Genomic DNA, 25,304 nt, shown 5'->3' with positions numbered 1-25,304 from the left:
CAAAGACTCAGAAAACAGGCAGCCCGGTACTATAGTGCTTTCTGGATGCTTGCCTATCCCTGCATCTTGTACTAAAAGTAAAATTGTGCGTTTTTAAATTTGAATTTTGAAGTTTTGTCTTACTTCATGTTAGTTCCACTCATATGAGAAACTCATGACTAGCAATTCTGCCAGACAACACAGAATATTTATATTTTTGAAGAAAGTTATATCTGATAGCTCTGGAAAACTCTCCACAGAAATAATCTGCAATTTTTAAAATATCCTTAGAAATTTCCAATCATTATTGGCAAAACAGATATAGCTTAAGTCATTTTTTATCAGTGACCTGTGATAAAAGAGGTGGATTGTTTTACGTTGTTGTTGTTGGAATATAGATAGGCTTCTCTTCGTCCTCTTCTTTGTTCTTCATGGTATTTTAAGCACAGTTACTTCATGGTTTAGCAAAAAAATGAAGCAGAAGAAATCTGCCAAAGAATATGCCATTATTTTTTTTATAATTGCAAAGCTTAAGGTATAATTTAGATAAGGTTATTAATTACTTAAAATAATTCAGCTAGTACCAGGTAGTGTTCTATGGTCTTGGCTGGCATGAGAGATTTAAACAATATTTTTAGGTAAGTTGTGTATTTTTGCTTTACTTGAATTTTAATATTAAGAACAGAAAATGTTTATTAACATTTAATGCATGCACATTATTATTGTTGCCTGATGAATAATTTTACTGGGATTTTTCCTGTATACATATAGTTGTTGAAGTCTGAAGAGGATTCCTCATACAAACCTGTGAAGAAAGCTTGTACTCAGCTTGTTGATAACCTGGTTGAACATATTCTTAAATATGAGGAATCTCTAGCTGGTAAGACATCTTATATATTAGTTCTTAAGTTAACTTTGTTATTTTAAAATATTTTGGCTATTTTATCAGTTTTACTTCTAAATATCCTCACCTAATAACTAGTTATATCACTTTTAAGTTTTTACTTTTTTGGTTTTCATGATGTAAATTTGTTTGACAGTTCATGTTAAATTATATTCTAAAATTACCTGAATCAAACAGTGTAATAAAAGCATAAATCATACCTCTTCTACACATCTTTCAGTATGTACTTTTAGATATCATATTAAATAAGAATGAAGTCTAGGGCCCAATATTTTTTTTTAAATGGCATCACAAAACTATTTGGTATTATTTCAATTACAGAAAACTTTCAAAGAAATTTCATTAACTGTTATTAAAATATAGTAGTATTATTCTAATACTTTTTATAGTTGTATAAAGTTCTCTTAATACTCAATGTTTATTCTTAAATATTCCTTAGTCTTAATTTTTAGTTTATTGAAACTTTCTATGTAAATTAAGTATTTAGTATTTTATATTATCATTTACATGATGAGTCTAATTCCAGAAGTCATAATTGGTACTACTACATAAAAGCACAGATTGTTACCATCACAATTCCTTTTTTTCTTTACTTTTCTTTGTGTGTGTGTGTGTGTGTGTGTGTGTGTGTGTGTGTGTGTGTACATATATGTATATGCAAAATATTGTATATACAATAATATATATATATATATACAGTGAGGACCTCAGTTTCTCCATTCAGGGACCAACTCTAGCTGAGACTTCATTTGCACCTAAGGGAAATGCAGATATCTGTTCTTTTCTTACACAGGTCTTATTGTTGGTTTTCTTTAGGCTTTTCCCATTTTCCAGATGTACCTTGTTTTCCTTTTTCTATTTTTCTAATCAGACATAATTGGTGATTATTAATATCCACTAATGTTCAGTGTTACTAATCATCTCTAAAAATAAGTATTTTTTAAGAACCAAGGTATCTCCTAACTAGCCTCCTTCGAACGGTGTTTTATACCTGTGTATTGATCCTAATTCTCTGTCACTTCCATTATTTAACATTCTTGTTGGTACTCTTTAAATACAAATGTCTTACTTCTCTCTCTTTTTTTCCAGACTCAGACAATAAAGGTGTAAATTCTGGAAGATTGGTAGCTTGTATAACCACTTTGTTCTTATTCAGCAAAATAAGACCCCAACTCATGGTTAAACACGCCATGACTATGCAGCCATACCTTACCACTAAATGCAGTGTGAGTACACATGCTTTCTGTTGGTTTGCAAGACCGTGTTTCTGTGCAGCAGCCCTGGCTGTCCTGGAACTCGGTCTATAGAGATCCGCCCGCTTCTGCCTCCCAAATGCTGGGATTAAAGGCATGCACCACCACACCCTGCTTATGCTTTTTTTTCTTTGTTTTTTTTTGTTTTTGTTTTTGTTTTTTCTTTCTTTCTTGCATGCAACAGGCAGTAAGTGCCTTACATCTAGAATTCACATGTGCTAGGCACATTCTCACTGACAAGTAATCTGTGTCTTTTACTCATATATGTGTCTAATGCTTAGACAAGTTATCTAGAAACATCAACTTTCTGATGCATTATGATTAAAATACAGGTTCTATTTCCCTGTTAGTTCTTACTGTGTAACTGCTTGAGAAATATTGTAACTTTTGTTAAGACCTCAGAAGTGAATAAAGCAGAAATTCTAACTTGAAAAAAAAACTTACTATATTTTGGATTCTTGCTTTGCAATTCATTTGTTTCTCTAATAGATTTGTTTTAACGTTTATTATAAAGCCATATGTTGAATATGGAACATCTAATATATGTTACTATATGCAAGGCTCTCTAAAATAAAATGAAAATTCACAAAACATTGCTTAAATAAATGTAATAGTGTAAATCTTGAGATTTTTGAAACAGTGTATTACAATTGTAAATATTACATGTGCTAAATTTTAAAATATTCTAGAAATGTATACAGATTTTAATTGTTTATATACTATGTCCCCATTAATTCTAAAGATTTCATAGTTTCTCTACTGGATCTGATTTTGTTTTGTTTTGTTTTTTCTGTTATCTAGTGTCTGTAAGTTCTCTATGAAAACCTCACGGCTACTTGAGAAGTTTTTAAGAATCAAAGAAAGTAGTATAGATAAGAAATGAAAAGGCACTAATCCTGTCTGAGGACCCAGAATGATTTAGTTTCATAGCTACTCAGTTATCTCACAGGGACAGTTTACCTAGCTCTCCAGTCCCAGCACTGTACTTCAGAGCTGTCAACTCTCCCCAGAGTCTGGCTTGTAGTGTCAGCTGTGCTTCTGACAGGCATGTTCATAAATTAATTGTTACATTCATTCTGTCCTCCACATTCTGAGGACAGAACACTGGGGAAATTTGGTGGGTTTGTTTGCTTCTTCGTAGGCTTTGTTTGATTTGGGGGAGGTCATTGGATATGATCTTTAGCTCTTTTGAAAAGTGGTGACGGAATCATTGCTTTTACCCTTTGCTAATACTCTATCAGGTATTAAGGTTTTCTGCTACTCCATTTCCAACAAAATTAACTTCTTCCTTTTTGGGGGGGTGGGTGATACTTACCATTTGGAGTTTGTTTTTATACACTGACTATTCTACTGTCCTTACTTTTCCTATTTTCTTTGAATTATGTGCCTTTTATGTTTGGAAGCTTTGTGAATAACTTAAACATTTTTTAAATACCTTTGATCCCAGCTCTCTGGAAGCAGAAGCAGGCAGATCTCTGAATTCAAGGCCATCCTAGTCTCCATAAAGAATTCCAAGACAGCCAAGCCTCAGTGGAGAGACCTTGTCTCCAGGGAGGGGAAGAGTGTTCATCATACCCTCCCCTATTTTTTTTAAACTTTTATATGGAAATTCTATCTATCTCCTAAATGGAGAAATAGATATGATTATAGAAAAGTTTTAGCCAGTAAAAAAACTAGTAACATTGCTTTAAGAGAGAAGAATAAGTTGAGCATAGGACAAGGGGAAAAAGACTTTATGTTGTGCAGCTGCTGAGATGGCTGAGTGGTTAAGAACACTAAGACCCAGGTTCAGTTCCCAGCATCCATATGTTGGCTTACAACCATTTGTAACTCCAGTTCCAGGGAATCTAATGTCCTCTTCTAACCTTCATGGATGCTAAGCATACATATAGTACATACATAAAAATAGGCAACATTTTGACACACATAACACATTAAATAAAACCAAAAATGTTTCACATGCTTAGTTATTTTTTAAATCAAAGAAAAATCTAAAAGTATAAAATTCAAAGGTCTTCTACCCAGTTCTGGGATAATAAATATATTTATTAAGTAAAATACACTTACCACAGTATTTCTCAACTCTAGCACTATTGACAGAGCTGGAGAATTCATTGTTGGTAAGATCCGTTGCTTGTATTATATTCAACAGCATCTTTTTGGTCTCTATCCAATAGGTGTCACCTCTCACTGTGACAGCTACAAATTCTCCTAACTTTGCAAAACACTTGTAGGTAGAAAATAGCATAGTCACCCACAATTGAGAACTATTAGGTTAATAACCTTTATTAAGAAGGTATATTAATGTGCAGAATGGTACAAGTAAAACATGCCAGAAAAACAATGTTTTTGACCTTCAAAAATTCAGTTTAATTACTTAACCAACTCAATTTATGATTAACAATGCAGAACAATCTTGCAGCATTAGATATACATATGTGACTGTGTTTGGGAACCTTCCAAACTGGTACTTCAAGTCATTGTAACAAATATCTTTTGTTGTTGTATATCTAACTTTGGATGACTCTCATGTCTATGATAGTTTTTCTCAGAACATCTTTCAGGGTGAACAGATTACTGTATCTTCAGCATTGTCCATTTGAAATATGAAAGACAGTGTTCATTTAATGTAATTTCCAATCTGAATAACTTTTTCAGTTATCTACAGAAACTTGATTAACTGTATTGTAAAATCATAGTGTATGTTTAAGTGTATTATACTGAATTACTCCAAAATAAATATGTTTTCAGACACTTTTAAAAAAGCTATATTAAAACTTAGATATGACAGTCTTTATAAAATATTCCTTTAATATTTAAATATGACAGTCTTTATAAAATATTCCTTTAATATTTAAATATTTTGTCTACATTTGACCTGCATTGGGGGAATAATTAAGAGCACTGTCTGCAAGCAACATACTTTCAGACATACATTCAGGCAAACAATCATACTCATAAATGAAATCCCAAATTATTTTAAATATAATAACTTTAGCATTAAATGCCCCAAAGTGACTAAGACTCCTGATGGTCTGTCCTATGCTGTTTCCATACTCTGGGGACAGCTCCTTTCTCACACCTCTTAATTTTTTACATACATACGTACATACATACATACATACATACATACTGCTGGATTTTTATACTCTAGATATAAAGCTGTGTATAGTTTCTTTTTAAGACTTGGATAGACATTCATAAAGCACTAATTTTATTCTTGCAGACACAAAATGACTTCATGGTTATCTGCAACGTTGCAAAAATCCTTGAGTTGGTTGTACCACTGATGGAACACCCCAGTGAAACTTTCCTTGCCACTATTGAAGAAGATCTGATGAAGCTAATCATCAAATATGGCATGACTGTGAGTGGTTTACCATGTCTGTGTCTGAGTGTGCAATGCACGGGTGATGAGTTATAAAATATTACTGTAGAATATGTCAGTTAAGTCTCAAGATCTCTTATTTTAAGACAAATACATAAAGAAAAATGGTCATAATTTCAGTTGTGTTTCAGTTTTTTCTTAAAGAGTAACATTTTCTCTCTTTTAGGTAGTACAGCATTGTGTGAGCTGTCTTGGGGCTGTTGTAAATAAAGTGACCCAGAATTTTAAATTTGTGTGGGCCTGTTTCAATAGATACTACGGTAAGTTCACTGCCTGGACTTTCTCATTGTACATGAAGTTGTACAGTTGTGTACAGGTCATGGCTGGATCTGGTCTAGGAGAGCGGTGAGGAGACAAGCCTGCTCCTCAACCCATGCTCACATGCTGTACTCCTTGATCGCCACATTCTCCTTGGTTCTAAAGTTTGTCTTTAAAAGTGGTAAATGTCCTAGCCCACATCAGTAGTAACAGTTAATATCTTCTTACATGACTGTAGCTCTAGAGAAGATGCATAAGCCAGATAGTAATGGCTCACACCTTTAATTCAGCACTTGGGAGGCAGAAGCAGGAGGCGTTGTATGAGTTTGAGGACAGCCTAGTTTATAATGCTAGTTCCAGGACAGCCAGGGTTACAGAGAAGCCCTGTCTCAAAAAACCCCACACTATTATTAATGTATTTAATGTTTAAAACCATTACTAGAAGTTAATTGTATTTCTTCAGTAACTGTTTAAGCATGATTCAAAGATAAAGATCACTGTAAATAACTAGAATTTTATCTTCACTAGGTGCCATTTCAAAATTAAAAAGTCAGCACCAAGAAGACCCAAATAACACTTCACTCTTAACAAATAAGCCAGCGCTTCTTAGGTCCCTCTTCACTGTTGGAGCACTTTGTCGGCATTTTGATTTTGATCTGGAAGATTTTAAAGGCAACAGTAAGGTAAAGATCATCGTATTACCCATTGTGCTGTGAAACACAATCCTTGAGCTAAGAGTGACTAGAATGACCTTGGAAGAAGGTAGTATTGGAATAATGTAATGAGAATTTTAGAACAAGTGCTAGTCTGAGCATGAACTGATCTAAGACAGATTCCAACCAATTCTATCAGTTCATTAACATAAGCACACTGTTTCAAACAACATACTTGTCACAGTCTACCACATCAGAGGCCACTGTTCTATAATAATGGAGGAACTGGATAGATGGTTCAGCTGTCTGTTCTTGTAGAGGATGATGGATTCAGTTCCCAGCACCCACATGGCAGCTCAAACTTTATGTAATTCCAGTTCCAAGGGATCCAGCTCCCACATTTGGCCTCCACAGGTAACAGGCACAAATGTGTTGTACAGTCATACGGACAGACTGAACAAATATGCATATAAAAGTTTGAATAAGTTTAAATAAGTTAAGTTAATCGATTTTTTTCCCTCCCAGCATTGACAGTAAAACCTAGCACCTTGCATTTGCCAGGCTACTGCAATGCAACTGACCTACATCCACAGCAGAGTTCATAAGGAAACTATCATTGTTTGCTTTTAGGAATTTCCTCCCTTAGAGTTGAGAATTGAGGGCTAGTGAGATAGTGTAACAGTTTTATGTACTTGGTACATAAAACTGATAACCTGAGGCTTATCCCTGGATCCTACTGGTTTGCAGAAGATAACCAAGTCCTTAGAATTAATTCTTCTGGCTTCCACACCTCCACACGGGAACTAAGGGGCCAGCACAATTTCCTTTTTCTTCCTTTCCTCCTCCTTACCCCCAGCTCCTCTTTCTTACACATACTCTTGCATTGAGTATTATTCCTGAATACCTTATGTCCCCCAGGTTAATATAAAGGATAAAGTTCTTGAGCTGTTGATGTATTTTACAAAACACTCAGACGAAGAAGTACAAACAAAAGCCATCATTGGTCTAGGTAAGTTAAGTCTAAATTTCTTAGTTGATTCTAGCTCCTTGAGGGGTGGAGTTAGCTTTGACTATTGTGAGTCCAGGTTGTTGGTATATTTAGACATGGTTCTGTTGGGGATCTGATGTGGAGAGTGCAATATTGGGATTCAGAACAACAGCTGGATCCATGCTTCGCCCCATGGCTTTTCTGCTGTCTCCTCCCTTCTCCGGTTTGTTACTCCTGTGGAAATGACAATACTGCCTCCCACCCTGCTTCCTAGAGTCAGCTGAAGAATGAAGGCTCACTGAAGCTCTGTGACACTAAGGACATGAAGGAGGCTATATCCAGTTTGCATTTCTTAAAACTGCTTTTTCAGTGCAGATGGTGTTACATATATCTGCCACTTGTTAGTGGAAAGCCTTGTAGACTTACTTATAGGAATAGTTGATACCTGGTCCATGTTCAGTTTCTGGAAGCACTAGTGAAATAAAAATATGTTTTGCAAGGAGCTCTATACAGCTTTCCTGGAAATGAATTAGAGTATGAAGAATTAGGTACATGAAACTATTACGATACCTGAATTAAATACTCTTTTTTTAAAAAAGAAAATGTACTGATAGCACTGTCAAGTTGTAATTTAATTAGTATGTATAGGTAGTCATTGACATTAGTCTTAGAAAAAGTGAATGATAAAGAATCTGAGTTACCTAAGCCCTATTCAGTTAGTAATATTTATAAATACTCAAAGGTAATTGCCTTATTCCTTTCATAAATTACATGCAGGCCAGTTATGGCTGGGTACACTTTTAATCCCAGCACGCAGAAGGCAGAGGCAAAAGCAGGCAGATCTTTGAATTCCACCCAGCCTGATCTACAGAGCTGGTCCCAGGCCAGCCAGATCTGCATAGTGAAGTCTCTCAAACGTAGAGAGGAGACAAAAGTGCCTACAGTCGAAATATAATTAAATATAACCATCATTTCCCAGAGAGTTTGTCATGTGATATACCTTCATGCCACTGTATAGCTTTAAATACTAAGTGTAGATAATAAGTTCTATGGAGTGACACAGCCAATTGTATTAGAGGTAATTCAGAGAACAGTAATGAAGTTTTAATTTAAGAAAGTAGCACTGTAGATAGTTTTAAATGTTACATGTGACATGATTATCCTGTTGACCTTCAACTAACTGTCTGCTCACTCTCTGCATTGTCTGGTGGTTTGGATTTGCTATTAGTAATGCTTGTTCTCATCAACAGTCTTAAATGTCTTCTTATTAAACATTAATCTATATGTACATTGATAATAATGTATCAATTTGTGGTTACAAGTTATAATTGTAGCCTCAATTTAGAGCCATTTGAAAAAGAACTGGGAAGATGATTTTAGCTCTACCTTTAAATTCTATCTCATCAGTGGATTTATTAGTTCAATAGTCTTTAAATTGTCACTGTAGTACCTTCTATTACGGGTCTGAGAAATGTTTGCAGACATTACATCTTAAGTCCTGACAGCATCCCTCTGAGGTAGGCGGGTGGTAAATATTATTGTCCCCATTTTACAGATGGAGAATTGAGGCAAAGAGAGATTGTGTGACTCACCCAAGGTCACACTACAAGTCAGTGGTGGAGCCAGGAATAGAACCCGAGACTCCTGACTCCTAATCCACTCCCCTAGCCACTAGGCCCTGCTCCCTCCTCAAGGTTTCCTCTTGTGTGAAATTCTCCTTTGAAATGCAATTTCTTGTTTTTAATTCATGGGGAAGGAAGCACCTGCTGTATTGCTTCTCTAGGTAAGGCCACCGCATATTCTTCCAGTCATCTTAAGTTTTAAAGTTTTGAAATAAGGAGAACTTTGTGTAATTTGACATTTTCATTGTGTTAATTTACCTTTAGTAGGAATATATAACGACATATTTCCCTTTCTCTTAGGATTTGCCTTTATACAGCATCCGAGTCTAATGTTTGAGCAAGAAGTAAAGAATCTGTATAATAGTATTTTATCTGATAAGAACTCCTCAGTGAATTTAAAAATACAAGTGTTAAAAAACCTCCAGACTTACCTACAAGAGGAAGATACACGGATGCAGCAAGCAGACAGAGACTGTAAGTGAAAATGTGGCTGTTACTTGGCAGTATGGTTGACATACTCTGTGGACTGCAGAGAGGTAACACTCCTCATGTCCTACAAAGGTTAAGTAGACGCTATTGAGCCAACTCTCTAAAGCAGTCATAAAATTGTTGGTATCTACAGGAGGAGGAGAAGGGATTACTGTTCTTACCAGGTTTTCAAAGAGCCTCTGACACAGTTTTAAAAAGACTAGAAACCACTTAAGCTTGAGTGTGAACCATGCCATTTTGTGGGTTTGAATTGTAGACTAGTGAGCAACGTTAATATGATCTTAAATTAATGTGTCTTTCTCATCTCTCTTGTAGGGAAGAAAGTTGCAAAACAGGAAGACTTGAAGGAAATGGGAGACGTCTCCTCGGGGATGAGCAGCTCCATCATGCAGCTTTACCTCAAGCAGGTGCTGGAGGCCTTTTTTCACACCCAGTCAAGTGTGCGACACTTTGCCCTAAATGTGATCGCTCTGACTCTAAACCAAGGTCTCATCCATCCGGTTCAGGTAAGCGAGGCTCTGACAACGGCACTCACTGGCAGTGATGAGACCATCAGCCAGTCTGTATTCTACTTACTAAAGTCTTTGTCCTAACTACTGTGACTGCTTTTCTTATTCCCTCCTTTCCTCTTTCTTCTTCCTTTTGGTAAGTCTTACAGCATTGCTCAGGCTGTTCTCGACTCATGAGCTTAAGTGTCCTTCTGCTGGGCTGGAGAGATGGCTCAGTGGTTAGAGCACCGACTGCTCTTCCAGAGGTCCTGAGTTCAAATCTCAGCAACCACATGGTGGCTCACAACCATCTGTAATGGGATCTGATGCCCTCTTCTGGTGTGTCTGAAGACAGCTACAGTGTACTTATATCTTATATATAAAATAAATTAATAAATCTTTTTTTAAAAAGTATCCTCCTGCCACGGCATTCTGAGCTGTATTGAACTCTTAAGAATGTAAACACTGGATAATCTAGTATATTGCCATTGCTGCAAAATACCTATGTATTTATAATGTCTCTGTTAAACTCCAAGTCTCTAACAATAGAAAATGTACTATTTTCACACTAGCATTGGTGAAATTCATATTTTACTCTGATTTCCCTAACAACCAACAACGTGTAATGTGAACGAAAATGAACAGGAGAACGTAATAAGCTAAAGAGGGTGAAGCTTCGCTCCACCACAGAAAAGTAAACTGTCATCTCAGCTGCAGTGATCTTTTTAGGTTGGCGGTAATATCAGTTGTACAGTGGGGTCAGCTTTGCAGTGCCGTTGGGATAACGGAATAAAGGGCCAGCTTTGCGCCTCAGTGGTAGAATGCTTACCTAGATATTCATATATTCAAGTCAAGTATTTGATCCCAGCATCACAAAAAGAAGTAGAAAGATGAAAGATAATGTCATAAAATGCTGAGTACCCATGAACACTGGCTTTCTCTCCTGATACTGTCAGATGGGCAGCAAACCATGAAACTGCCAGCGACTGCTGGTTCCTTCTCTTCTTAGTGCACACTGATAATGTGAGAAAATAATTTTTCTGGTATTTTTTAATTAATACCTAAATGCATACTTTCATGAAACAAAACAACACCTAGACAAATGTTTAGTCTGTTTTTATCACTCAGAACTGCTAAAATTACTTTATAACATGTAGTAGTATATTGAGACTTTTACCTAGACGGAGCCCATGAGATGGTTTAGTGGGTTAAGGATGTGTGGGTGAGAAGAGTGGGAGGTGTGAGTGTGTCAGAGGACAACTTGCAGAACTTGGTGTTCTGTTTCCACCATGCGGGTTCTCATTCATCTTGAGTTCTCAGGCTTGGCAGCAGAGCCACCTCACTGACCTCTGTTTCATAGTCTTATATGGACAGTCTTAACCTGCGAACATTTAAAGAGACTAAACATTTGTTAGTTTGTGTTGAAATTGTTTAAATCTCAGTGGATCATTATTATTGCTGGTGTTTCCTTGCTTTAAGTTAAGTCAAAGGAAGGTTATCACTTAAAAGGACACCAGAATCTAGCATTTATAAGAAAGTCTCCTGATGTACAGTCTTGACATCCGTGAAATGTATTATTACTACATGTCTTAAGAAGCCCCCCCCCCCTTTTTTCAGTGTGTTCCATACTTAATTGCCATGGGCACAGATCCAGAACCTGCTATGAGGAACAAAGCTGATCAGCAGCTTGTGGAGATAGACAAAAAATACGCTGGATTCATACATGTAAGTACTTTTAATAGATTACCTGAATGTATTGCTCTGATAAACCACTACTTCCTATAGGTCCTTATTTTAGAATGATTTCTTAATATTTTTCTTAATTTACAGCCAAGTTTGCCCCCAGGGTATTTTGCCTTACAGTTAGCTATAAGATTGTAGGGGGGGGGGGGATGAGAGAGCACAGTAAGTTACAAATCAGGAGGCAGACACTAATGCAGCCTTGGCTAGCAGTGGCTTCTAGACATTGTTATTTGTGTGTGTAAAGTGTTGGGGTTGCATTGGATGCTCTTACTATTGCAAAACTTTGTTCTGTGAATTTTTTTTATTATTATTACATTGAAAAAGGAAACCAAATCATGAAGTTAGCCTTGGATGTAGTATTCAAGGTATACATTACTGTAAGTAAATCCATTATCCCTAATGCAAACGGGGCCTTTATTAATTTCAGATGAAAGCTGTGGCTGGTATGAAGATGTCTTACCAGGTACAGCAGGCGATCAACACGTGCCTAAAAGATCCTGTAAGGGGTTTCAGACAAGATGAGTCCTCCAGTGCTTTGTGCTCACACCTTTACTCTATGATCCGTGGGAACCGCCAACACAGACGCGCCTTTCTTATTGCTTTACTCAACCTCTTTGATGACACAGCAGTAAGCATAAACTTTATTATTGTCAAAAAAATAAATGTTCTAGAAACTGTATGGCTAAAGGAATCATGACTTTTAAATATTGCCATTTTGATAAATGTCATTAACTATATTAATTGTGTTTTCTTAACTTCTAAGTTATTTATAAAGTTTATGATAACAAAGAGGGCATTTTACATGAGCAAATGTATTGAGGAATAAAGTATGATTGTATCTCTATATTGAATATCTTGGAAATGTTATCACTGTTATTTTACTTCTTTTTTACATCCTACATTTTTAACATTTAATTATTTATTTTATGGTGGGTTTTTTTTGGGGGGGTGGGGGTCCCACATTGTGGATTTGGGGATCAGAGTCAGCTCTCCTTCCACCATGTGGATCCCAGGAGAGGCATCAAGCTTCTCTATGTACCAAACCATCTCACCACCTTTGTAACAGCTTCTATAAGCAAGAGTCGGCTGCATCATTTAAACTATCGCTTTGGGACTAGATTCCATATGTGCATGCATTCATACATATATAAATAAGATGACTTCTTTCACTCTATAGGAACTCAAATATTGTTAGAGAATAATGCAGGTTTTTATTTGTTTAGTTTTTGGAGACAGGGTTTCTCTATGTAGCCCTGGGTGTCCTGGAAGTCCCTATGTCAACCAGGCTGGCCTCAAACCTGAAGATCTGCCTGCTCTTCCTCCTAAATGCTAGGATTAAGGCATGCACCACCACTGTCTGGCTTAATAATAATACAGGCTTTTAGCTGCTGAGTTTTTATGTTGGTTTTCTTTATGAAGGAAATGACATTTTTATGGCATTGCAAGTTGACACACATTGCACTGGCCAGGACCACTAGCCAAGAAAGCAGAAAATCCTGTTCTTTGGGGTTTTTGTCTTTTATTCATTATTACCCATTATGGCACCAGCCATTGTGTGATACACTAGCAGCTAAAGAGGTGATAATAGTTACAACACCTTCCTCCACACGCACACAGACTAGCCTGTCTGCACTTGACAAGAGTGTTCATACTAAATCAAAATGATCATTACGAAAGCATGCGTTTCTTATTACATCCATTCTCCTTAAAATACTACATGAAAAATTCTTACATGTGACATAGCAAATAAATGTGCCAAGTCTGTGTTTCAGAAATGCCTGACATTTTCCCCATTCCCCTCACGGTCGTCCTTAGTGTTCAGCTCTTACAGCGCAGGGCACTGCTGAGGCTGAGGATGCAGTGATGTGCTGTGGCCTTCAAGGGTTTATTTCCAGTTTAGAGGACAAATACAAAGAAGGAAAATACATGGTTAGCATATATTGAACATCGTTTCTGTTTGTATTTCTCCAGGCCATGACTCTACTGGGGTTCATTCCTGTGTGATTTCAATGCCTAATCTCTCTTAATTGACTCTATTATCACAGTCTTTAAAACTGGAAATCCAGCTCTCGTAATAAACAACTTTTTTCTGACTTCCAACACAAGCTGTTGGGAAAGGAGAAAGCCACCATAAGCCTAAAGAGATAACACACATTAAATCTATGAGATAAAGTAGGGGAGGATGGGAGACTGGGTAGACTGCCCTTCGTCTGAATCAGGTCTTGCAGAGCACAGTACCTAGACCAGAGATGCAGCTCTAAGCAGGACTGTGGAAACGTTTAATGTGGACAGCAAGCACAGAGAGTTTAGGAACAGGTTTTCACATCATGTTCACTATACAGGTTATAAGGAAGTGATCTGTTACGGCTACAGTGGAAAATGAAAGAAGTAGCAGGGAAAACAAAGAGGAAATGTTGGGAAGGAATTAACTGAGTCTCTGGGAATAAACAGTGACTAACTGGAATATTTTGCCCTAATGATCCAAGAAAATAATGTGACTGTTGCTAAATCCAGAGAAAAAAGAATATAGGTTATTACTGGAAGAGTTTGATTCTGAGAAGAGGGAGCAGTTAGGACTGTGATTTCCTAGTTCTGAACATTTTTACCTTTAGAAAAAGAATAGTATATGAATTACACTGTTAAAACTGATTAGGTAAGCTGGGTATAGTAGATCGGACCTGTAATCTCAGGCTTTGGGCAGAGGGTTATCAGCATAAATTCAAGGCTAGCCGACTTGTTTAGGTCAAAGAGAGAAGAGAAGTCAGAGAAGGGAGAGGGGATGAGTATTGACAAATATAATCTGCATTTCCTCACTGTAACATTTAGACAGTGATATACAACTTTAAACAAAGAGTGAGGAGCTGGAGAGATGGCTCAGTGGTTAAGGGCACTTGATGCTCTTGATGAGGATAACTCCAGTTCTAGGGAATAGACACCCTCTGACGTACTCGGGCATGCACATAGTGGACTCAACACACATGTGAGCAGCAGGGCAGTCTCAGACAATGGAACTTAACTTTTAAGACATAGATGGAGTCGCCTACTAATAGTGAATTTATTGTATCTTAGGAGCTTTTCTGTTACTGCTGCTACTGTATGTTTTATGTTATTTGGATGCAGAGCGGACAAATAGGAGAAAATGACATACTTTTAATTACTTGTTTTGGGTTTTGGGGGTTCTTTTATTGTTTTTTTGTTTTGTTTTGTTTTTTTGGTTTGGTTTGGTTTGGTTTTTTACATTCAGTGACCATTTATTAGGATTTGAGCAGAAAACAACGGGCAGCTAAGCTGTCTTTTTGTGGCAGGCACTAGAAGGATGAAGACTGATAAAGAGAAAGAGAGCCTTTGAGTTAGGTCCAAAAATCTTTGGTTTCTGAGACAGGGTCTCACTATGTAAGATCTCGCTATGTCCTGGAATCACTGATGCTTTGGAGTTCCAGGAATAAAGGTGTGTGCTACAATACCTGGCTAGCCCACAGAATCAGGACAGGAATGCATAAGCTTTTGACCAATGTCCAAAGTAAAGATTTAAAAAAAAAAAAAGGGGGGGGGGAAATGGGGCTGGAGAGATGAGATGTCTTCAGTAGTTGAGAGCCCTTATACTTCTTGCAGAGGACCTGAGTTAAATTCCTGGCACCCACATAGCAGCCCATAGTCATCCACAAGTCCAGGTGGAGGAGATCCAATGAGCCAGGCACACCCCGTGTTCACATACATAAAATACCCATTCATCTAAAGTAAAAATAAAAGAGCAAAAGGGGGCTGGCCAGACGACTCCGAGGATAACACTTCTGCCATGCAAGCTTGGCAGCCGGAGTCAAATACCTAGAAGCACTGTAGAGGTAGAAAGAGACTCAGTACCACAGCACTGTCTGACCTCCACATGCCTGCCCTTTACACACTGTGTGCACAGGTGTGATGAATTTTAAAAAGAGAAAGAACAAAGTTAATAAGTTCCAAGTTACAATTCATAAAGTAGGTAAGCTTAATGGTGAAGATGTGCCTTGATTACTACTTTTATGATTTTTTTCTTTAAATTCTCAAAAATCAGTTTAAATATTAACATGTCTTCCTTTTTACTTTCTTATTTATGGGATATGTCTCACTGTGTTGCCTAAACTGGTCTTTCCTGCCTCAGCCTCCCTAGTGCTAGGGTCACAGGCATGTCCCCGTGTTTCCATGACTGAGTTTCTGTTTAAGGTTCTTTTTAAAACCTACAGCAAATGTCAACCATGATTTCTCTTGCATTTTGTATATTTCATGGTTTGGGAGTTGTTTGGATTTTGTTTTTTGAGAGAGGATCTCACTCTGTAGCTCTAGGTGTCCTAGAATTCACTACATACACTAGGCTGGACTCGAAGTCACAGAGTTCCACCTGTTTCTACTGCCCTAGTACTGGGCTTAAGGGTGTTTCAGCCCTGGAAAATTATTTTTATCAGTCCATGATTAGGGGTGGATAAATCCACATATTAGTAGTGTGTTACATGTACTTTTTTCTTTTTTTGGAGGTTAAAAATTAACTGTGTAACTGATCTCCATATGTGTTAAACTTTTAGAAGGCAATGACTAATTATGTTTTTCTATGTATACTTTCTAATATCTTAAAGGTCACACATAATCTATAAGACAAAGAAGGATTTTTACTTAATTGCACTTAAATTTCATCTCTTCTTTCTTGAGATAGCATGGTGTAAGTCATAAAATCCTCTAAAGTGGTTGTAAGCTCACATTATTTCCGCCTCCTTGCTTGTTCCTTCCCGCCACCTCCTGTCTTTTCTCCTTTGTACTTCTCTCTCCCCAGTACTAATGAGGTAAAAAGCCCTGTGATAGTTTTCTAAAAGCTCTTTAGGTGGGTTTCTGTCTCACCACTAAGCATGTGTACCTTCTTTTAAAATTTGCAGAAAACAGAAGTGACTATGCTCTTGTACATAGCAGACAATCTAGCCTGTTTTCCATACCAGACTCAGGAAGAGCCGCTGTTTATAATGCACCACATAGACATTACGCTCTCTGTTTCCGGTAGTAACCTATTGCAGTCATTCAAGGAGGTAAGTTGCACATGTTGCTGAGCAGTTTGGTTTGGTTTGGTTTGGTTTGGTTTGGTTTGGTTTGGCTTGGTTTGGTTTGGTTTGGTTTGGTTTTGGTTTATTTCAAGACAGGATTTCTCTGTGTAGCCCTGGCTGTCCTGGAACTCCCCTTATAGGCTGAGTTGGCTTCAAACTCAAGAGATCCACCTGCCCTGCCTACCAGTGCTGGAATTAAAGGCTCCAGCTAGTCTTAAATGCATCTGCCCAAGTGCAGGCATGCTGCTTGTATTGTTTTGTTTTTCTTTATCCTCTCTTCAAGTATATAAAGTCTTTCTAAATGAACTTACTGAAATCTGGGCAGCTCTTAAATTGGGAAACGTGAGTTGCTGTTTCGTTTCTATTCAGATCTAAAGCCATTCCATTTCTAGACAGATGAAGTGTGCGTGTATCCACTTGAGCCCTGGTGGATTCCTAGCTATTCTGCTGTCAGACTGCACAAGGATGTGGCCGGGCATGTGTACTGTGTAGGAGGAAGTGGACAGCTTGCACCACTGCTATCCTTAGCATTCAACAGAAGCATCTCAATAGCGCTTGTGTGTAACACGCTCCAAAGCTCTACTGAATTTCTTATAAAGTTGGTCTTTCCTGTCATGACTCATAAGCAGGAATAAACAAGTTATGAGAGTACCTGGTGTAACACTAAGCAGGGTACGCTCTTTAAAAGCCTGAATGAGAATTTTATGTCTGCTAATCCAATTAGATCTCATTTTACAAAGTTGTAGTACTCAGAACTCAGCCTAATGAAACTAGTAACAGAGAAATTGTCTTAGAAACCTAAGACAATGCAGGAGCCCACTCTGGACCATGGAACGGTAGGTCTGGTCTCACTGAGCTTACTACGGCTGCAGCACTTCAGGCTCGCCCTGCTCCTGGTCACACAACCCGAACTTCTCAAAGGAAACTCCTAGGGTAATGTGCACAAGGACATTTGAGAACTTAGTAATGCCCTAGCAAGCTTAACTATCACTCTCTTTGTCATACTTTTTAGGACGTTCTTACACATGTGTCTTCTGTTGTTTCTCAGTATTAAGTTTTAGAGGGAGAAGAGAAGTACAAAGGGAGAAAGACTAAAATTAAAGTTTTGCATAACCTTTTGTAATTTGGTTCTCTGTGTGACCCCCACAACCATTAAATAAGCTCTTTCAAAGAAAGTTTAGGAAGTAAAACAAACTGGGTTTAATAATGTGAGAAAGTTGTGTGGTAGCTAAAGTCTGCTGAGAGGGACGTTTGATGGGATCATGGGGTGTTCACGCCATCACTGCTTCACTTGAGTAATAAGCACGCTCGTTTCTGCGGTGGCCTGCATGTGTGACTAAGCCTCGGAAGAAAGGCCTTCTTTCAGTGTCTGGAGGCTTGTTTGGGTGGGGAGCCAGGGTGAGAGCTGTATATGTGATTTAGTCTGAGGACTAAGGCGTCCCTACGTCGGACTTCTCCGGGTGCTAATAGTGGCTATGAACTGTCTGCTGAAGAAAGCCTTTTGCAGCTATTGGATGAAGAGTATTTAAATTAGCATTTTGGTTTTATTGTTTTATGGGGTTTTTTGCAATTTCTTTTTTCTTTCAGTCTATGGTAAAAGACAAAAGGAAAGAGAGAAAAACATCCCCTGCTAAAGAGAACGAGTCCAGTGAAAGTGAAGAGGAAGTGTCCAGACCTCGGAAGTCTCGGAAGCGGGTAGATTCGGAGTCAGACTCAGACTCAGAAGATGATGTAAATTCAGTGATGAAGTGTTTGCCGGAAAATTCAGCCCCTTTAATTGAATTTGCAAATGTTTCCCAGGGTATTTTATTACTTCTTATGTTAAAGCAACACCTGAAGAATCTCTGTGGATTTTCTGATAGGTGAGTTTACATACACAGTAAGAAAAAGGCCTGCCTACCCTGTCCAGGGTATCAAGACAGGCACCATTTAAAATGGGCAGGACCGGGTGAGGCGGAGTTGGACTTGGTTCATTTTATTGCTACATATTCCTTTGTTATAAACACTAGAAGAAAGGAAAAGATATGTTTTCACTCCATGCATCTCAGTTTTAAATGACTTACTAATTTATTGATTACCATAAAAAATGCTTTTATTAGAGAATGTAATTTAAAACTATAGTTTTTAAAATACATCACAATTTGAACATTATGAAATGCCATGCAGTAAGAGTAAACATAGACTGACTATAGAGGAAGTAAAGATAAAGAAGTATCTGAAGCCAATGGTGACTTTCTGAGCATTTCAGTCATTGAAAGCTTGGGTTTTTTTGGGAGGGAGGGTTTGTTTTGTTTTTAAATCACTAAGTGGAGGCTGAAAAGATGGGGGTAAGAGCACTTATTCCTCCGACAGAAGATTCAGCTTCAGTTCCTAGCACCTACATGTATCTCTAGACATAGGCGATCTGGCAGCTTTTTCTGGCCCCAGTAGGCACTGCACACACATAACATACAAACTTTAATAATTGTTGTTAAATCACCAAGTCAAATAATATCAGTAGCCAAATGAAAAGAGTGTGTCTTAGTTAAGGTCACGATTGTTGTGGTGAAATACCATGACCAAAGCAACTTGAGGGAGGAAAAGGTTTATTTGGCTTAGCACTTCCACATTGCTGTTGATCATTGAAGAAATCAGGAGGGTGCTGCTTACTCAGCCTGCTTTCTTAGAGAACCCACGACCACCAGCCCAGGAATGGTTCCAGTTAGAATGGGCTGGGCCTCCCACATCAATCAATAATTAAGAAAATGCCTAACAGTCTTGCCTACAGACTAGCCTTATGGAGGCATTATCTCTTGTAGGCTTACTTCTTTCCAGTGACTCTAGCTTATGTCAAGTTGACATAAAACCAGCCAGCACAGTCCGTTTCGTGTAAAGTACCATTTAATGCTATAACTGTTGAACATAGCTCTGTGAAGGAACATGTGGTTAGCATGTGTAAAACCCTGGGTTCTATCCCTAGCACCAGTAAGGGGGAGAGAGAGAGACAGATCTCACCACTTTTTCATCACAGAAGTCATTACACAGGGTAGTGAGAGTTCCCACTGTCTTTGAGAAGTGCTTTTATTCAGCCACTGTCTTAATGTAGAGCTGGAGAGCTAGAGCCTTGTGTTTGCTATGTGTACACTGTGTTGTGTCCCTGAGCTCTGCTGCAAGCCCTAGAAATTCAGATTTTTAAGAGAAATATTTGGGTGTATAAATGTTGTAAATAATTTAGAGTAATTTAAAACAGTATAAAGTATTGGTCTATTGTAGGAAAAGACTTTTAAGCAAAGAGTCAAAATTAGCTAAGGATAAAGTGGATCTTATCTCTGAGTCTGACACTTTGAGATCTATTCCCAGAACCAACATGACAAAAGACAGAACTGACTCCACGTTACAGCCACATGTGCACCATGGGCATGCATGTGCACGTGTGCACAAATACACCAAATAGTAAATAAATGTCAAACGAACAAAGACCAGTGAGGTGACTCGATACATAAGGTACTTGCAATTAAACCTGGCAAGCTGAGCTCAATTTCCAGGGCTCAACTCTTGTAAACTGTCCTCTGGCCTCCCCGCACATTCGGAGGTGAACACACATACCTTTAGACACACCCAAACAAGTGTTAAAAGTTAGTTAGATGCCATCTCATGATAGTCATTGTCTATAAAGACAGGAGACATTGAGATGACACTGTTTACTTGTAACCTGGATTCTCCAGGTCTGTCGCTTCCTCAGAGCCAGGTGTCTTGTCTCCATCCCCATCAGTACAGACATTGATGAGAGCAAGATGCTCTGTTGACATTTGCTTTCTTCTCAATGGTTGCAATCTGTATGATTTAAAATTTGAGTTATTACTAAGTAAAAAAAGAATTAGAATCAGTTTAAGTATGTGCCTTAACTTTTTTGAAATTTTGGTTTTATATTTTCAAAACAGTAAAATTCAAAAATATTCTCCATCTGAATCTGCAAAAGTGTATGATAAAGCCATTAATCGGAAAACAGGGGTTCATTTTCATCCCAAACAAACACTGGACTTCCTGCGAAGTGACATGGCTAATTCCAAACTGACCGAGGATGTGAAGAGGAGCATCGTAAGGCAGTACCTAGATGTGAGTACCATCTGAGAAGCATCACGGGTTGTGGGGCTAGCCTTCCCATTGCTCCCACACAGTGCACGTCATCTTTGGGAGTCAGAAAATTATTCAATAGATTGCATGGCTTATATCCTTAAAAGTTAAAGCCATGGATAGGTATCCTCTTACCCTCCTGGGCCATTTGGTTCCTCTCCTTTCTGCAACTAACTATTTTTCTTTGTATTTATTCTCCCCGCCCTCACCCCCCAAGTAGTACCCCTCAATTAATCTCAGTTAGCCACTTTTCTAAAAGGGAAGTTGACCAGTTGGCTGATGCCCTCCCCCCCCCCCCCCCAGTAGTATCTGTCTGTGCAGCCGTGGCTGACCTTGAATTCACAGAGATTCCCCATGCCCCTTCATCCTAGGTGCTTGGATTAAAGGTATACACCACCACACCTAGCTTTTCTTACACATGCACTTTGATGCTCTGTGTGTGTATATGACAAATATGTAAGTGTGCCTTTTTAAAATGTGGCAGATGCACATGGGAGCCTGAGGTGAGAAGACTGTAAACTCAAGAACAACCCTGTCTGTAATGCAAATTCTAGGCACGCTTTTAAGACCCTGTCTCAAAAAACACCACCCCAAAAGGAAAAGTGTTCTAGAATAAACAAAATCCTGAGTGTGCTACTACATGCCTTTAATTCCAGCACTGAGTCCAAGGCCTGTCAATCAATAGTCTGACTACTTATTTCCTGAATGTTGACTTGGACACACCTTCAGCAAATTATGGGTCTTGATGCAGATGGACCCATTGTCCTAAAATAATTGTAATGGCACAGCCATGTTCAGTCTATATGCTTTCAGTAGGAGAGCTGTAATTGCAGCAGGGACCATATGGCCACCAGCCCCAAATGCATTGCCTGTCATTCTGCCTCTGTACAGAAAAGACTTATCAACCCCTGATTTGTACAGTAGCCTTGGTTATTCTTTTACTACCCACTCTGAACCACCACTATAGAACACATTTAGGAATCTGATGGTGTTTAAAATACTTACGGGAAACTTTCAATCTTGTTTTAGTTTAAACTTCTCATGGAACATCTAGACCCTGATGAAGAAGAAGAGGAAGGAGAGGTGTCAGCTAGCACAAATGCTCGGAACAAAGCAATTACCTCGCTGCTTGGAGGAGGCAGCCCTAAAAATAACACAGCAGCAGACACAGAAGATGAGGAGAGTGATGGGGAGGATAGAGGAGGAGGCACTTCAGGGGTGAGGCGGAGGAGGAGTCAACGTATTTCCCAGCGTATTACGTAAAATGATTTTTATGTGCTTATATGTGTCAGTCTCTTAAATGTACACCAAGTAATGTAATACTTATAAAGCAAAACATTTTGTAGATAGAGATTCTCTACTTAACCATTTATACATCCTTTTGTAGAAAGCTTAACATAAAAAGATAATAAAAAAAAACAGAAATGAGATTTATTCAGCATAAAGGGTTAATAATTTTTTGGATTGTATTAATGTGTGCTATCCTTTTTATTGTTGCTAAGTTTTATGTAGCTTTATGGTTTATATGTACATATATAATTTTATATATCAAGAGTAAAGACACGGGTACAAATTTAAAGTTATATGGTTTTACAAGTATATGTTAACCCCTTGGCGCTGGCGGTCACGGTGCGTCTCATTGCCGGCAATGGAAGTGTGCTGGGAAATCCCAACTCCCGGCGTCAAGGGATTAAAAGCAATAAAAACAATAATTTCACTAAAATTCTTTTGTGTAACACTTGGTCTTTTTTCCCCCTCCCAATGTTTTAGTCATTGAGAAGGTCAAAACGAAATTCAGACTCTACGGAGTTGGCAGCACAGATGAATGAAAGTGTTGACGTCATGGATGTCATCGCTATTTGCTGTCCAAAGTACAAAGACCGACCACAGATTGCAAGAGTAGTGCAGAGAACCAGCAGTGGCGTCAGTGTTCAGTGGATGGCAGGCTCCTACAGCGGCTCCTGGACGGAGGCCAAGCGCCGCGATGGCCGCAAACTGGTGCCTTGGGTAGACACTATTAAAGAGTCAGACATTATTTACAAAAAAATTGCTCTAACGAGTGCTAATAAGCTGACTAATAAAGTTGTTCAGACTTTGCGATCCCTGTATGCCGCCAAGGATGGGACTTCCAGCTAATGAATTTGTACATGGCCAAATTTACAGGAATTTTTTTTAAGTCAAAAAAAAACTTGAAATATCAACATTCTGGCAAAAAAAAAAATGAGTTTTTTGAAGAGTGGAACCTGGGATGCAGGAACAAAGGAAGGAATGTTGGGCAAACATTTTTGTGGGAGCTCCCTTCGCTGTTGTGCAGCAGAAACGTCTCTCGTTCGTTTTTACTCCCACTGTATTATAGTTTAACAAAATTGTTTATATCTTGGAAAAAAAACTTTCTGTTTAAAAAATAAACAAGTGAATGTTGGAAATTAGTCTGTTAATGTTCTTAATAAAGTGTTCTTGGAGTTGAACCTAGCAGCGGATGGCTTTCTTTAGCTTAGCCCAGTTTCCAGGGAAGCACTGTTTTCTCCAGGCTGTAAAATGGCAGAATCTCCTGGATATATAATTTATTCTGTTGAGAAAAAAAAAAGCATGCAGTATCTATGACCTATCTGCAGAAGGAGTTTTTGTAAATGTAGATTTTGTTGTATTAGGTCACCCTGAAAACAGTACAGGAAAAGGGGTCCCCAGGCCATCTGGTGGGGCGAATACTGCAATAAATTTTTTTACTTCTCTTTGTTACTTGTCTGTTTCCATTTGAATTTCTTATTGTAAAGATCTGTTTAAACCCATTTATATTACTTTGCAGTCTTTTATGTAAAATTTATTATATCATTGGTTTTCAAAGCAAAACATAAAATATTGTTTATACAGTTTGTACAGGCTGACTTCTGAATAATTGCTATCTATTATTTTCATTCCCATAAGAGGGTGTAAACAACTCCAGGGTTTTATTGTATCCTGCAATATTTAGTATTAACTATATATGATTTAGCACTGTGCCAAACACATTTTCAAGAGTACATTTTGATATAAAAAGAAACTATAGTTTATTCCTTGTATGCTTCCATTTCTTTCTAGTGATGTCATGATGGTAATACTTATTTTTTAAACCATGGGGAAAGATAACAGTTCTGCTATTTTGGAAAAACAGCATTTCTCTTAAAGTGACGCCATGTTATTTTAAAAATAGAGTTGAAATACTTGTGACACTTTCTAGTTAAACACACTACATTTTGACACACTATTTTTTAATGCCGAGAGTGATTTTACTAGTTGGGATGTTCATTTTGTAGCCTACAAGTTTTATACGTGTTTTCAGAACAATTGTCGTATAGATTAGCTACTACAAATACCTCAGCTAAATTGGGAGAAGGATATTATATGTACTGATTTTTAAATCACTTTGGAAAAAAATTACCTCTAAAATGTTAATTTTTATTAAATCAGCAAGTAAAATGAACATACAGTTTGTGAGGAACAGTGACTGCCGCAGAATTCCTCTTTGTGAACTCCTATTAAACACTATGAAAATAACTGCAAGCTCGACTTCCTATGTGGGATCGTTCAGAACGTCTTCTTGAAGGCCGTGGTTTTCCCCTAACTGCATGGTCTTTGCTCTTTACTGTGCATTCTTTATGAGGACACTGGAGTGTATTTTTCCCTGGAGTTTGTTTAGGTCAAAAATAGGCTTGAGATACCTTAAAATGCAGCAATCTGTCCATAAGGATTAAATACCATCTAAAGATAAAAAGTCCAGGCTAGAGAGTATTAGATAAAATGCCAGTGTAAAACCAGCTCTTAGTGCTTTGAGTCTAGTGATTGTGTCGCTCACGTCTCACAAGATGCTACAATGTTTCATTCCCAATCTGTAGGAAGAGGATGATAGGCACAGAGCATCTGTGTTGAAATCTGGAACTGTTAGACTGGTACTGCACTACTATGCATGGGTGGCAAGCATTAAGCCTAGGATCCTATGGAAAAGAAACCCTTTCCCAAAAGTATCTTGTCTCCCCAGGAATACAAGAAATGTCATTTTGTTTTCTGAGACACAGTATCACTATGTAGCGTGTGGGCCTGGACCTAACCTTACATCCCAGGGTGACATAAATTCAGTCTCCAACCTCATCCTCCCATGTGCCAGAACTGTAGGTATCCACATATACTGCATGGTGCTGATCCCATTAAAATTAGCGTTCGAGCAAATGAATAAATCTGCTGCCTTGGTCAGAAGCAGGTTACTTACTCTTGCCCTTTTGTTGAAATTTTGGGGATTTTTTTCCATAACTTCTAGGCTGTTGGTATTGTAAGTGCAAGACTGAGAAAATGATGATTCTTACACGTGTGACCAGAGTTTTAAAAGTTG

At 38.0% G+C, this 25,304-nt stretch overlaps 1 protein-coding gene across 3 annotated transcripts in view; it reads left to right on the top strand.

Moving 5' to 3' along the window:
• The window catches only part of NIPBL (NIPBL cohesin loading factor), a 163,722-nt gene extending 140,042 nt beyond the window's left edge, over nucleotides 1–23,680 (top strand). For 2 of the 3 annotated variants that reach the window (XM_080933721.1, XM_080933722.1), the window contains 15 exons: nucleotides 751–859; nucleotides 1,973–2,109; nucleotides 5,363–5,503; nucleotides 5,691–5,784; nucleotides 6,311–6,465; nucleotides 7,354–7,444; nucleotides 9,346–9,519; nucleotides 9,850–10,040; nucleotides 11,640–11,747; nucleotides 12,193–12,393; nucleotides 16,667–16,813; nucleotides 18,416–18,690; nucleotides 20,749–20,923; nucleotides 21,971–22,159; nucleotides 22,712–23,680. In XM_080933721.1, coding sequence (XP_080789847.1) covers nucleotides 751–859; nucleotides 1,973–2,109; nucleotides 5,363–5,503; nucleotides 5,691–5,784; nucleotides 6,311–6,465; nucleotides 7,354–7,444; nucleotides 9,346–9,519; nucleotides 9,850–10,040; nucleotides 11,640–11,747; nucleotides 12,193–12,393; nucleotides 16,667–16,813; nucleotides 18,416–18,690; nucleotides 20,749–20,923; nucleotides 21,971–22,159; nucleotides 22,712–23,077 — 2,553 coding nt within the window. In that variant the 3' untranslated portion in view covers nucleotides 23,078–23,680. Of the gene's footprint in view, nucleotides 1–750; nucleotides 860–1,972; nucleotides 2,110–5,362; nucleotides 5,504–5,690; nucleotides 5,785–6,310; nucleotides 6,466–7,353; nucleotides 7,445–9,345; nucleotides 9,520–9,849; nucleotides 10,041–11,639; nucleotides 11,748–12,192; nucleotides 12,394–16,666; nucleotides 16,814–18,415; nucleotides 18,691–20,748; nucleotides 20,924–21,970; nucleotides 22,201–22,711 lie in introns of all 3 variants that reach the window. The other variant, XM_080933723.1, reaches the window with a different exon arrangement.
• The last annotated feature ends 1,624 nt before the right edge of the window (nucleotides 23,681–25,304 follow it).

Source organism: Micromys minutus (genome assembly GCF_963924665.1).
Source record: "Micromys minutus genome assembly, chromosome: 20".
Taxonomy (NCBI): domain Eukaryota; kingdom Metazoa; phylum Chordata; class Mammalia; order Rodentia; family Muridae; genus Micromys; species Micromys minutus.
Note: the sequence above shows the minus strand (reverse complement) of the source record. Positions and strands in the feature narration are given on the sequence as shown.